At 38.2% G+C, this 13,170-nt stretch overlaps 1 protein-coding gene across 1 annotated transcript in view; it reads right to left on the bottom strand.

Annotated features, from left to right (window-relative positions):
* SIK2 (salt inducible kinase 2) overlaps positions 1-13,170 on the bottom strand; it is a 151,035-nt gene that overhangs the window by 53,948 nt on the left and 83,917 nt on the right. Inside the window, exon 5 of the mRNA XM_075190861.1 lies at positions 2,931-3,092. Within this exon, the coding sequence (XP_075046962.1) occupies positions 2,931-3,092 (162 nt within the window). The remainder of the gene's footprint in view (positions 1-2,930; positions 3,093-13,170) is intronic.

Below are 13,170 nucleotides of genomic sequence, written 5' to 3'. Positions count from 1 at the left end.
TGCCGCGAGAATCGCAGCGTTTGGGAGCTAATTCTGCCCACTTCACTAGGAAGTGGGCACTTCCTAGTGAAGTGGGCAGAATTCGGGAGATTGCCACACTCACCCGGGAGACTCTCGCAAAATGCGGGAGTCTCCCGGACATTCCGGGAGAGTTGGCAAGTATGCTTTATCCCAACTATAAATCTATCTCCACATTTTAAATGTAGCTCCCCTCCAGTGCAACATGGTTTTGCCAAGGACAAAGTTCTTCATTTTTTTGCTTTACCTTCCTTAATGAATCAGGCTCATAGCGTATGGGCAGAAGTGTGACAGGTACCTTCCATTTATACTGCTTGCAAACTGCAGGGATAAGGAGAGGATACTTTGCCTGGTTCTTTGCCCATATATGCTGGACACAAAAAGTGCCCGTATAATACCACCCTTGCAGGCTAGTAATAACCTTCAGAAATCTATGTGTATAAAGGTGCCCATACACAATGCAATCCGGCTGCTGAGCCGAAACAGAATTTACTGCTGTCTCAGTCAACCTTTAAACGACCTAATTGGCCGGCAAAATTGCAGTACATATCGGCACCTTTATCTTCAGATGTTTATCATAACGGAACAAATCTGAGATAAAGTTGTGATCATCAAGTTATTTTCATACATTCCTATAGATAGCAGAGCTTCTATCAGTAACCATTGAAGGATACTGCAGTCAGCCACTGTTAGTTATATCTGATATCAGCAAACAACATCTCACGTTAAGTCAATGTGTGGAAACTTGATATAAGTGTGTGTGTATATATTAGGTTAGTAGAGGATGTGGGGTTTTTCATCTATAAGGCTGTTTGCATTTTAGATTTAGTGGTTTATAACAATACAGTAAATCCCTGTCTTCTTTATTATAACAAAGACAGTTTTTCATCGACACCTCCATGTGAACAGCAGCATTGCAGTCAGAGGCCGGCATGCTTTACCAATGATGTAATAACGACATGCTAGAAAGTCCCTTTAGCTCTGACACATCAGCACAAGATTCCAGGTAATGGAATGGACAGAATATTAGTACAAGCGTATGTGGAATCTATTGCACTTGCAAAACTATTTGCAAGCATCACTCCAGGGTAGCATGAGTTTAATAGGTGCTGATAAGGGGTCCTGCATTGTTCACTCAAACATATCGGATATTTTTGAGGCCTACATAAATGAACCCCCAAACTGAGTTTTTCAGATATGGAGGATAAAGATAAGGCACACTATTTAGTGTTATCTTGACACTACACACCAGTTCAGCTGAAACCACATATGCGGGACAGCGACCCTAATAAAATGCAATACAGGACACAAAGCCGAACTTTCAGTTAGTAAAGCTGCTGTAACATCACTGATCCTGTATGATGAATGGACCGAACCACAATTCTACAGGGCAAGTTCTGCCAACTCAGAGAGAGAAGCTCCTCCCTCCTAGTGCAAACAGGTGAAAGAGACCATGTAGGATGTATACACATTTATCTTAGTTATTTCAAGTTTATTCATCACTGCTTTTAGATATTAATGTCAAATATTGACATAAATTGCTTGTTTAAGCTGGCAAATTCAGTGGCTTTGTATCCTAAATAAACAATAATAATAATCGTAATGCTTTGTACTTCATCTAGGACTCTTGCACGCTGAAGATAAGGCCATCTTGGTTCATAGGACCATCAAAATTTGGAACCTCACAAGTTCAAATGGGAAAGAGACCTGAACATCACTCCAGAGACGCAAGACTGGAACCACATCAAACGCAGAGTAGCTAAATCCTCAATCAATGTAGGACATACTCATACAAAATATATACCAGAGGGCATTTTGTTCCTTCAAAAAAAAAAAAAAGTGTCTGCAGTCTTCAGAGCTCTGCCGGAGGGGCTGCTGGGGTGTCTGGACTATTTGTCATACTTGCTGGGAATGCCCTCTTATTGCACAATAATTGGAGATGGTTATTCAATTAGTCTGTCAGCTAATGGATTTCCAACTACCCGCTGACCCAGCGGTACTACTCTTGAACAAACCAATTTCCTCACTTATCAAACATGGAGACAGACTCATTACCCACATAAGCAAAACTGTAATCGTTATAGATGAGTAGAAGCAGCCTCTCGCCCCCCCAATAGAAATGGAGAGGCCTTGTTAAATCGCACTTGGGGCTAGATTTACTAAGCTGCGGGTTTGAAAAAGTGGGGATGTTGCCTATAGCAACCAATCATATTCTAGCTTTCATTTATTTAGTACTTTCTACAAAATGACAGCTAAAATCTGATTGGTTGCTATAGGCAACATCCCCACTTTTTCAAACCCGGAGCTTAGTAAATCTAGCCCTTGGTATATATCCTGCATTCATAACAATGGGGTATCTGCCTTCCAGGAAACGTGGAACCTTTAGTACCTATACCATGAACCCACACTGTCAGCACAATAGGAGCACTCAACACTTTGAGTTTCCTCTCTGCCAAGTCCCTTCTCTTCCTCTTTCGCCTCTACTACTCACAAATAAACTTGTCCCCTCCCCTGGTCTTTCCCCTTTCCCACAATCAGAACTCATGTGCAATTTAAAAAACATTTTTTAGACAATAGTGTGGGTGAAAGTAATGTGTGCTGTCTCTTTTCACTTCTCTGCTTTTAGTATTTCATCGTTGGTGTTGTTACCTATTAGTTTATTTGCTATTTTTGTTACTACAATGTTTTATTCAATTGTAAATCTGTTTCTCCTTTTGGTTTATTATATTAACCCACCTGTCGATTTCTATAAATAACCAGATATTAAAATAAAATGATGAACTATGTGCCATGTGTGCACAAAGTATAATATATATATATATATATATATATATATATATATATATATATATATATTCATCCCTATGCTTAGTCATCAGCAATTGTAACTGTACGCGTGAGGAATAAATTACCTGCTATCTTGATGTTCATGTGATTATCTAGCAGAAGATTTTCAGCCTTCAAATCTCGGTGGACAATATTGCGACTGTGGCAGTACTCCACCGCAGAGAGGATCTGCCAAAACTTCCTCCTCGCTTCTGACTCATTGAGGCGCCCATGGTTAGCCAAGTAATCTGCCGAGAAAAGAGTTGACAAACCTTAAATGATGTCAAGTTGAATATGTATTACTAATCTGATTCATACATAAAAGATTAGTAAGATATTAAACAATAGAAGGATTTTCAGTAAAACACTATGGGCCTGATTCATTAAGGAAAGGAAAGCAAATAAAGGAGTAACTTTGCACCTTGGCAAAACCATGTTTTATTGGAAGGGGGGGGTAAATTAAAAAACTTGGGACAGATTTATAGTTGGGGTAGGACATGTCCCAGATCAACTTTAAATTTCAGTGTAAAAACAAATCTATCAAGAATTTGTGTGCTACATGAAAAAACAGTCAGTATTTAACTTATGTGCAAAATAATAAACTAATTTGAACCCCCTGCATTGTAACATGGTTTTCTCCAGGAGAATTTTTTTTTATGCTTTATTTTCCTTAATGAATCAGGTCCTATGACTGCAGTTAGAAGGAGAAATCCCAAAAATCCAGCTACAGCTGAGAGCCACGATGACCTTCAGTTACCATTGAAATGTGAGAAAGTAAAACAATGAATATTTGGAAATCAGATTATGACGTACATAAAACTTTAAAATAAAAGCTTTAAGATAGGCTTGCTTTATTTCTGCATTTGCAAATGTTGGATTGTCTTGTTTCATAATTTTTAACACTTACTTTAAAACCAATATACTATTATATTGTAGGCTACTCCCATGAAAAATGTTTTCTTCGAGCCTGATTCATTAAGGAAAGTTAAGTAAAAAAATTGAGTAAGTAGTTTCCTAGACAAAACCATGTTACAATGCAAGGGGGTGCAAACTAGTTTCCTACTGACTGTTTTTTCATGTAGCACACAAATACTTGATAGCATATTTATACACTGAAATTTAAAGCTGATATTTGTGTGCTACATGAAAAACAGTCAGTATTTAACTTATGTGCAAAATAGAAAACTAATTTGCACCCCTTGCATTGTAACATGGTTTTGTCCAGGACACTATTTACTCAATTTCTTTACTTAACTTTCCTTAATGAATCAGGCCCTTCATGTTTTCGCGGGGATAGATAACTGCGGCCAAATATCAACATATATTTGTTCATTGCAGCAGCAAGGTGTACCAGACCCAAGAGGGCCGGTTAGATAAGAGTGTGAAACGAATGGATGACATTCACAACCCTTCTTTATCTAGGTGCACACCCATTGCTGCAAGCTATCTGGCCAATCACAGTAAGTATAGCAATTCAGCTGAGGATATCGATCTTTAATCGATCTTTTAATGACTGCAAATGCCAAGCCCGTATTGTACAATGTTTCATAGATGATTTGATGCTGGAGGCACTGTTCCATTGGCATCCATATATGACAATGTATTTTTAGTTTACTTAGCTAAAGAAGAATTGCAGTTAGCAGGAATTTTAAAACATGCAAATAGGGCGAGTCGGAGGGGTCTCTGCAGAATGATTCATGCTGGTAAACTTTACTCAACAAGTGTGAAGCTGAAAATAAACATATATAAAGTCTGCTTTCTGTAGCGGTTAGAACACACAACGTGCTGGAGAGGTTTCCTTAAGTAGAAACTCTAGACTTGTTTCATGTACATTATATTAGGCTTATAAATATACCAGCTTTGATATATATTAAGGACCAGAAGAGACTTTGCTTGCTTGCACATTTTTTATGGAGTATAACAAAGCAACAATGCTAATACCCATTATGAAGATGTTATATGCAGCTATAGTTAAGAACAACCTACAAAAGAGTAGATAAAATTTAGGAAGTTAAATATGCTTACTTCATAAAAATCACAGCAGTTTATTTAGAGCACACTTGCCAACTCTCCCAGGATGTCTGGGAGACTCCAAATTCCGGGTAGGTCTCCCGGGAGAGTAGGTAATTCTCCCGCATCTGCCCACTTCCTAGTGGTGGGCAGAATTAGAGCCGCAACAACGCAATTCTCATGGAATGGCGTCATTTTGGCTCCGTCCAATGTTGCGTACCGCCCAACATTGTAAGTTGGGGAATTGGGACAATTGTGCACGAGGAGGCGTGGTCACCAGTCATAGGGGGCGTATCCAGCACTTCAGATGCACTGGATTGTCCCAGCTCCCACACTAGTGACTATTATGCAGAGCTGCAGTGAACGGGACATACCTCCAACCTTCCGTGCCACGGGACAAAGCTGTCTCGATCAGGATGACGGGACAAAGCCCTAAAATAGGGACTGGGCCGCCTAATTTGGGACAGTTAGGAGGTATGTGTTTTGAGATAGTGCTAATCTAATCTTTTTATATTGTTGTGTTTCACCAATTTAGACTTAATCATAATACAAACAACTGCTAAGCACTGATAAGAAACACATGGTTTCATTTACTGAACTGTAGAGATACGCATTATTGTTGGTGGTGATGGGCGCCATTAAACTTCATTCATTTTGCTGCATTATTGTCTGTGTTCCTGTGTGTTTGCACCTGTAGTTGTTTCCTTTTTATCACCATGTAAAGTAGACTGTAAAATATATCTATAACAATTTCACATAAGTTAACGGGGTTAGTACAAACAATCCCTTCCACAATAAAAATGGCTTCTTTCCAGGAATACAAATGCTTCTTCATTCCAGGAAATCTTCCTGATACACATTCTTATCACAATAGACATGCTGGTGAGTGAAATGTGAAACTGAATATAAAAGCATTGGTTGCATAGCACTGTGTTAAGGTGCCCATACACAGTAAGAGTAGGCACCTTGACGTTAGCAAAGAACAAATAAATCTATGGCCAATTTAATGAAATACATGAAGTGTGAGTTCAAGAAGTCTCCTATAACTAGTAGAACAGGAGGGGGCCCAATGTTCAGGAACCCTGCAGTATGAGAGAGGCCCAGTCACCATTTCCTAGCTAATAGTTCATTTGCCTGAACCTCACTAAAACTGCAACTCTCTGCTCACAAGTTCATGTGCCATTTGACTGTGGTTGCCATGATAGTCCATGACAATGTGCAGAAATATAACTCATTAATATCAGCCTGAAGGAACAAACAAAGGAAAATGGCAAATACAAACATTCTTTTTATAGACTGCCACAGTAATTTACATTAAAAATCACACCTCATTTTTCATGGGATTGAGACTTTAAACTATCAACAGAAATTATTACCTAGCCCATAACTTACACGTGTTATGCTACTATACACTATGAATGCACCCCTATGATAAAAGTCATATACTATTGTGGTCTTACACAGGACTGTAACCAAGGTTCTTAAATAACTTGGACTATTTAAAGTCACTATGTAGCACTATCACTGCATCTATTCAAGATTTTTTTAATGAGTACCATCTGTGTAGATTGTTGTGCTACATTAGCTTAATCACATTATTTTAGAGACACTACGATTTTCTAAAGCTTTCGATACAAATGGACTATTTGGAGATGGGTTAAAATTCATTATAATATGGATTTAAATCCATACAGAATGCAAAGCCTGTTGACAAATTAATATTATTTGAACATGTTTGTGGCAATTGAACATTATTTACCCATTAGAAGGTCTAAACTGATGTACACAATTCCAGTAATAGGAGAAGATTCATGTTTAAACTATCATAGGAAGGTATAGATTTAAACCCATTGACAAATGGTTTAAAGGAAGAGGATTTCAACCAATAAACAAATGGCACAATATGAGCCTGCTTTAGAGACCAGACAGGTCAAATATATTCGATACCCACCGTTAACTTCCGTGCAATTATCTAATATAGAAATGGAGTTTAAAGTGGGCCTGACATTTACACATAGTAGAGGAACCTACTTTATGGGCTGTACCCAGTAGCAAAAACCGCTGGAACAAGCCATGCAGGGATCATCAATAAATGCAAATCTGTATTAACAGACATAAACATAAAATCCTAATAAACTTCTTATAGTTGGTATATATCATGTCTTTATATCTTTAATTTCACTGAATTAATTCTGGAATCTCATTGTTCACAACCGTATATTAAATCAGTGACAAGACAGTGTTTTGGCACCCAAGGCAATGATGCCAAACCACACCTATCCACATGGTACGATCACAAGGTCGCTGAAGGGCTCGTGTTCTATGCTTCTGTGTGTTCTGATGAAATGAATCTTACATGCCACGAATAAGCAGGGAATTCTCATTGCTAATGGTGACCAGTTCTCATGCTAATATCCCATAGCAGGAAAAAAAAAGTAATTGTTTTAATTCCTGGACTTGTGCCCCTGAGCTGCGCCCAACCCCGGCACAGCCCTGTATAATCTCATCATACTCTCCAATATGACCCAGTTCATCTAGTACACAGTGATGTGCTCCCATTTCCAACTCACAGTGTGGTTTTATATGTAATTATCCATGAAGAAACCATGTAACTTTCATAGAAAACATTTACCCATGGTTAGGATCACTGCTACCTGTGATTGCTGTGCCCTCTATATATCAAAATGTGTATCCAAGTCTTATGAAACCCCCCTAATTTGTTTAAGTAACAGATATAATGCAACGTTCAATTCAAAGGACCCTTACTGTAGCCTACGATTTAATGGGCGAAACGGGGAGGGGATGGGCGTATACTTGTAGGCAATGTACAGTAAGGGCGTGCCAAGCTCGAGTGCACGCAGCAGCATCTAACTCAAGATTTGGGCTTCTCTAAGGTCCTTGTTTTTCAGTCGCATCACTTGCGCCAGCTACTAGTCTAGTGTAAGTGCCGATTACTAGTGATGACGGTCATCTATGCATGCAGGAACATGTGTTTGCAATCAAGAGCAACTGTAAAAATGCATTGTATGTACAGTAGACATTAGTGGTTAGCACATCTGCCTCACAGCACTGGGGTTATGAGTTCAATTCCCGACCATGGCTTTATCTGTGTGGAGTTTGTATGTTCTCCCTGTGTTTGCGTGGGTTTCCTCCGGGTGCTCTAGTTTCCTCCCACACTCCAAAAACATACTAGTAGGTTAATTGGCTGCTATCCAAATTGACCCTAGTCTCTCTCTGTCTGTCTGTGTGTGTATGTTAGGAAATTTAGACTGTAAGCTCCAATGGGGCAGGGACTGATGTGAATGAGTTCTCTGTACAGCGCTGCGGAATCAGTGGCGCTATATAAATAGATGGTAGATGGTAATGATGATGATGATAGCATCCTTATAAATGTTATTTATAGATAGAAAAAAATCCTTATTATTATATTATTAACAGACGACATTAATTGAATATTTTTTTCTTCTCTGCGTTCTTTTGACATTATATTCCCCGTATGTATTGGCTGCATCCTGCATTGCTTTTTCCGTTAGAGCAGAGCACACCTAGACTCTATTCACCAACAGGCATATCTTTACATCCGCTCCTTGCTGAATACAGACGCGCAAATGCCCAATATACCTGCATTTTTTTTTATATAAAAAAACCCCCAAAACTCACATTACGTTCGTTTTCCGTTCCTTGATGAATAAGTCTCAAGATGTATGCCGATCAACTGCAAGAATCCAAGCTAATGTTGTTCATTATCAATTTTACACTTTCAGTATAATTAAAAAAAATCTAGGGATTTATCTTGCAGAAAAGGTAAGTGGTAAATGAACTAGACAGAAAAAAAAAAAAAAAAGACATTTCTAAAGAATTTTTCAAAAGGAGTCTGGATAAAAAGAGACGTTTGGAAAGAAATAAAAAATAATAGCGCTATAACATTCTAAGAGGAACTGGGGATTTCTGAGTAAATGTTGCTTTCAACAGAGTCCCTAATTACAATCATTTTCAAACAGAGAGTCCTATTGGTGGCTACTGACCTTCAAACCTCCTCTGTGCTGTTCCTAATGAGCTGGTTGAGTGATACAGGCAACCACGTCAGCTTTGGAATAATCTCTGCTAAATGTCCCAGTATGTTTTGGAGTCATTACTCAGACCCAGGGGTATAGGCACCTGCATTCCTGCAGCTAACAGGCAGCACATACACAAAGCAGATTTCACAGTGCTATTAACTCTGCTGCTCCCGGATAAGATGGAATGTTATACCCCATTTGTTATCAACTCTGCCTGTGCTACACTAAGCAGACATTTCTGTTTTGTCTGGAGTATTCTGTTTATATCATTTTATGGTTCGATTTAAAAATGAAACAGAGATGGAAAAAAAAATATTAAAATGTACTTAGTAAACGTACACTATAGATAATACAGAGAAAAGAAAAAAGTGACATATTACTAGACTTCGAGATCTGGTGTAAAACAACATAATATCCATTTGGGGATCAGTCGTTGTTACTGTTTTTATTAATGTTGGGGCTTTGTGCCCATTAATTTTCACCAGTTCTTACTTACATGTTTACTGTGCACATATTTGTATAAATATACCCTATTTTTTAATTCTTGTTTCTCACCCTTCATATTAATAGACTGGACACAATAAGAGAGTTGATTTTAAAAACTGTTTGTTTTTTAAATACATATCATTCAATTAAAAATAAAATCATTTGTAAATGAATGATATCAACTTTTTTTGTGGTATTCAAGTAAAAAAATAGACATAATAAAATGGGTTCTAAACCATCAATATGCGAGATTATAACCGACATCTATCCATTCATTTTGAAAAGATGAACGTCGGAGCTCTCTCTTACCTCTTCACCACAATAGAACTTGTCACAATGTTTTAGCTCTCTATTAAATAATTAAACTTCAAGCTAGCAACACACAGGATGATTCTCAGGCTGTAAGGCAATACTTTTTTTTTAAAAAAAATTTTTATTTAATAAAGGGTTGATGATACACGTTTTGTTTTAAATGCCAGTGTGACCAATATATAGGGGTTTATTTATCATTGGTGGCCAAAACTGGGCATTAATTAGCATTATGCATTGCTGCCTAACTGTGTCCCTTTTCTTTTTGTAGTGAACACTGAGCAAAAATAATTACGATGATCTGCTATTATATGATGGAAAAGTTTTCATCGTTTACACTTGATTTTATAAAACAGTATCTACGTAGTCCTGAAAGTTCAGATTCTGCTTGAAGACTGCAATTTGGGAATTATAAAACAATCTTGTTGTGTCTGCTAGCAGTTGTCATTCTCACCCTACCTTCAAGAAAGCTGCTACTGTTGTACTTGCACATTTGACACCTACCTTGTACAGTATGTGAATTTATTGGTCATTGTGATAATGTACAACAAAGCTGCCCATGCAGAGTCATTCCAGTGGCGGATCCAGGGGGGGGTGATCGGGGCGATCGCTTCCCCCTAGCAGGGGCTTGCTGCCGGCGGCTGCACACTGTGCAGGTCCGTTCAGCAGTGACAGTGTGCTGCCCGGCTGCTCTGATTGTGTTTTAAACACAATCAGAGCAGCGGGACAGCACACTGTCACTGCCGAGCGGACCTGCACATATTGTGCAGCCGCCGGCAGCCTTCGAAATTAGAAAGGGGGCGGGGCCTAAATCGCCCCCCCCTAAAATCGCCCGGAGTATAGCAAAAGTCTGGATCCGCCCCTGAGTCATTCGTACAGCATATTTGATCACCTGAATCCACAGTATTTTATTAATATTGTCTAATGCTAGTTATTCGCTTTGATAAATGACAAAATATGATTGGACAGAACCGGCCACAATCTGCGGCGTCCCTGGGCCCCAATCTACTACTAATGCTAAATAACCACATAGGGATAGTTCAGAAGTTGGGGAGGGCTGGAAAATGCAGTTTGATGACCTTTTTCTGACCGTGTACACAGTCATTAGCCAACCACAATAATTGGGTCTCAAAATATACAGACCGATCACTCCGATGTGCCAGTGTAAGTGGTCTGAGAGATGACAAGAAGAGAAGCCAGTAGTGTAGAATCTACTCTTTTGTTCCCTTGAATATGAGACGTTGCCCACAGTAAGATCTATGTCTCTGTCACTGAAAGGGTTAAGTTGTAGCTGCCTGATACCATTATGTTGTTAAGGAGAAATCAAGTACCTGCAAAGAACAACCTACCAGTAATTCAATATTTGGTCAAATCAAAATACATCCATACTACAGAGAAACCAAAATATAGGCAACAGACTAATAACAAAAGGGAAAGAATCTGCAGAGTTCTACATGAATGTAAATGCTATATACAGGTATGGGATTTCTTACCAAGAACTCCATTACCGCTAAAGTTCTGTAAACCTGATATCACCTGGGTTTTCGTCCTACAGTTACTATGAGAACTATGCTAAACATAATAATATGGGGTGATAATGTGTTTCAGTATACTTTAGGCATGGGACTCCAAATTACAGAACAATCCCTTATCTGTAAACCCCGGTTCTAAGGAATCCTGTTAACAGATCCCATTAATCTGACTAGGGTAATTATTTAAACATACTACAAAAAAAACAACACTTTTTTCTCATGTGATTTCCAGATAACCAATGAGGCTCACTGGCCAATTACTCACAAAAGTGCCCAGTTGCACAGAGGGAATATCTGATCGGTCTCTGAAGGGCAAGACTTTGAACTGCTCATTTAAACCCCTAAAATTACTGAGCAATAAGCTACCGGCCTCTGTGACAATCCAAGAGTCTGAACGTGACTTTCCTCAGCTAGGACGGGTCTCATGTTACACTTCACCGGGGAGGTGATAAATGATGGCTTGTTAGCAGTCTTATGAACAGAATATTTACAAAGTGCTGTGGATGACGCAAGCAAGCTCTTGGCATCTGCTTGTGATACTTATTCTTCGTCCGGCAGGGGAATGTAGCAATGGAGGGAGGGAGAACATTTAAGTCACACCAGAGATTACAATTTGAAGTTGAAAAAGAAAAATGAGCACTGACCTTATATAGTAAAACATCTGAAATAAGTTATAAATGACCTTGTGTAGTTAATTTTATATATATATATATATATATATATATATATATATATATATATATATATATATATATATATATATATATATATACACACACACACACACACACACACACACACACATACATATATACACATACATGCACATATATATATATATATATATATATATATATATATATATGCACACACACATATATACACACATAAAATTACATGCATATCTGCATACACACATATTTATGCACACATACATATGTATATCTAATGCTTACAAGTTAAAACAAAAATATATGAATAAACTAAAGAAATTGATAACAAAAACATAAGTCCTTACATTGTTATATTATTAGTGTTTTCTGGTTGTTAGTCTGTTCCCTTTAGAATAGCATTTAAATTTTAAAAGTTGGCAACTTAAAACATGGCCAACTACAAGCCGAGGTGTGAGCAACGACTTTGTATAGGTCAGGACATTTTGCAGAGTGGCTGAAGATTACTGCTATCGGCAGATGAGGGCACACACAGGCAGACAGGGGACATATTTGAGGCCAAGTTGAGTGTAGGTATTGCTTTGGGAAGGAGCGTCATTATCATCATCATCATCATTTATTTATATAGCGCCAACATATTCCGTAGCGCTTTACAATTGTTGACAAACACAGTAAACTAATAAACAAACTGGGTAAAACAGACATAGAGGTGAGCAGGTCCTGCTGGCAAGCTTACAATCTATGAAGCACATCTCTGTGGATTGGCGTAGCAGAGTGGATCTCAGAAGTGGATAACAGGGACAGTTTAAGTTGGATAAAAAAAAAAAGGAGCAAGAATTTGAGAAGATTAACAGCTCCTATATTCACTGTGCATGAAAACTAAAATGTGATGGAACCGTAGCGCAGTTTAGAAATAGAACAGGAAACACTAGGAAGCAAAGATAAAAGTGGGAAATGCTAGGAAACAAAGATAAAATTTAAGGTTAGAAGGTTTGTTGTAAAAACATTACAAAGACAACCTTGTGTAACAAAATCTTACAAAACTGCAGAGCTGGATGTGAAGGATACAGTTGTTATTGGCAAAAAAACAATATGTAAAAATAGGAATCATACACAAGGATTTATGAACCTGTGCAATGAACCAGATTTATTCAGCGGAGAGACAGATCTCAGGCTAAAAGCTTATGGTTTGAAGCTGAAGTGACTAAGCATTAACGACTTGACCTGTGCAAGCAATACCCAATGGTAAACAAAACGCTC

The sequence above is a fragment of the Mixophyes fleayi genome, chromosome 11 (assembly GCF_038048845.1).
Source record: "Mixophyes fleayi isolate aMixFle1 chromosome 11, aMixFle1.hap1, whole genome shotgun sequence".
Taxonomy (NCBI): Eukaryota; Metazoa; Chordata; class Amphibia; order Anura; family Limnodynastidae; genus Mixophyes; species Mixophyes fleayi.
This window is presented reverse-complemented; position numbering and strand designations above follow the sequence as displayed.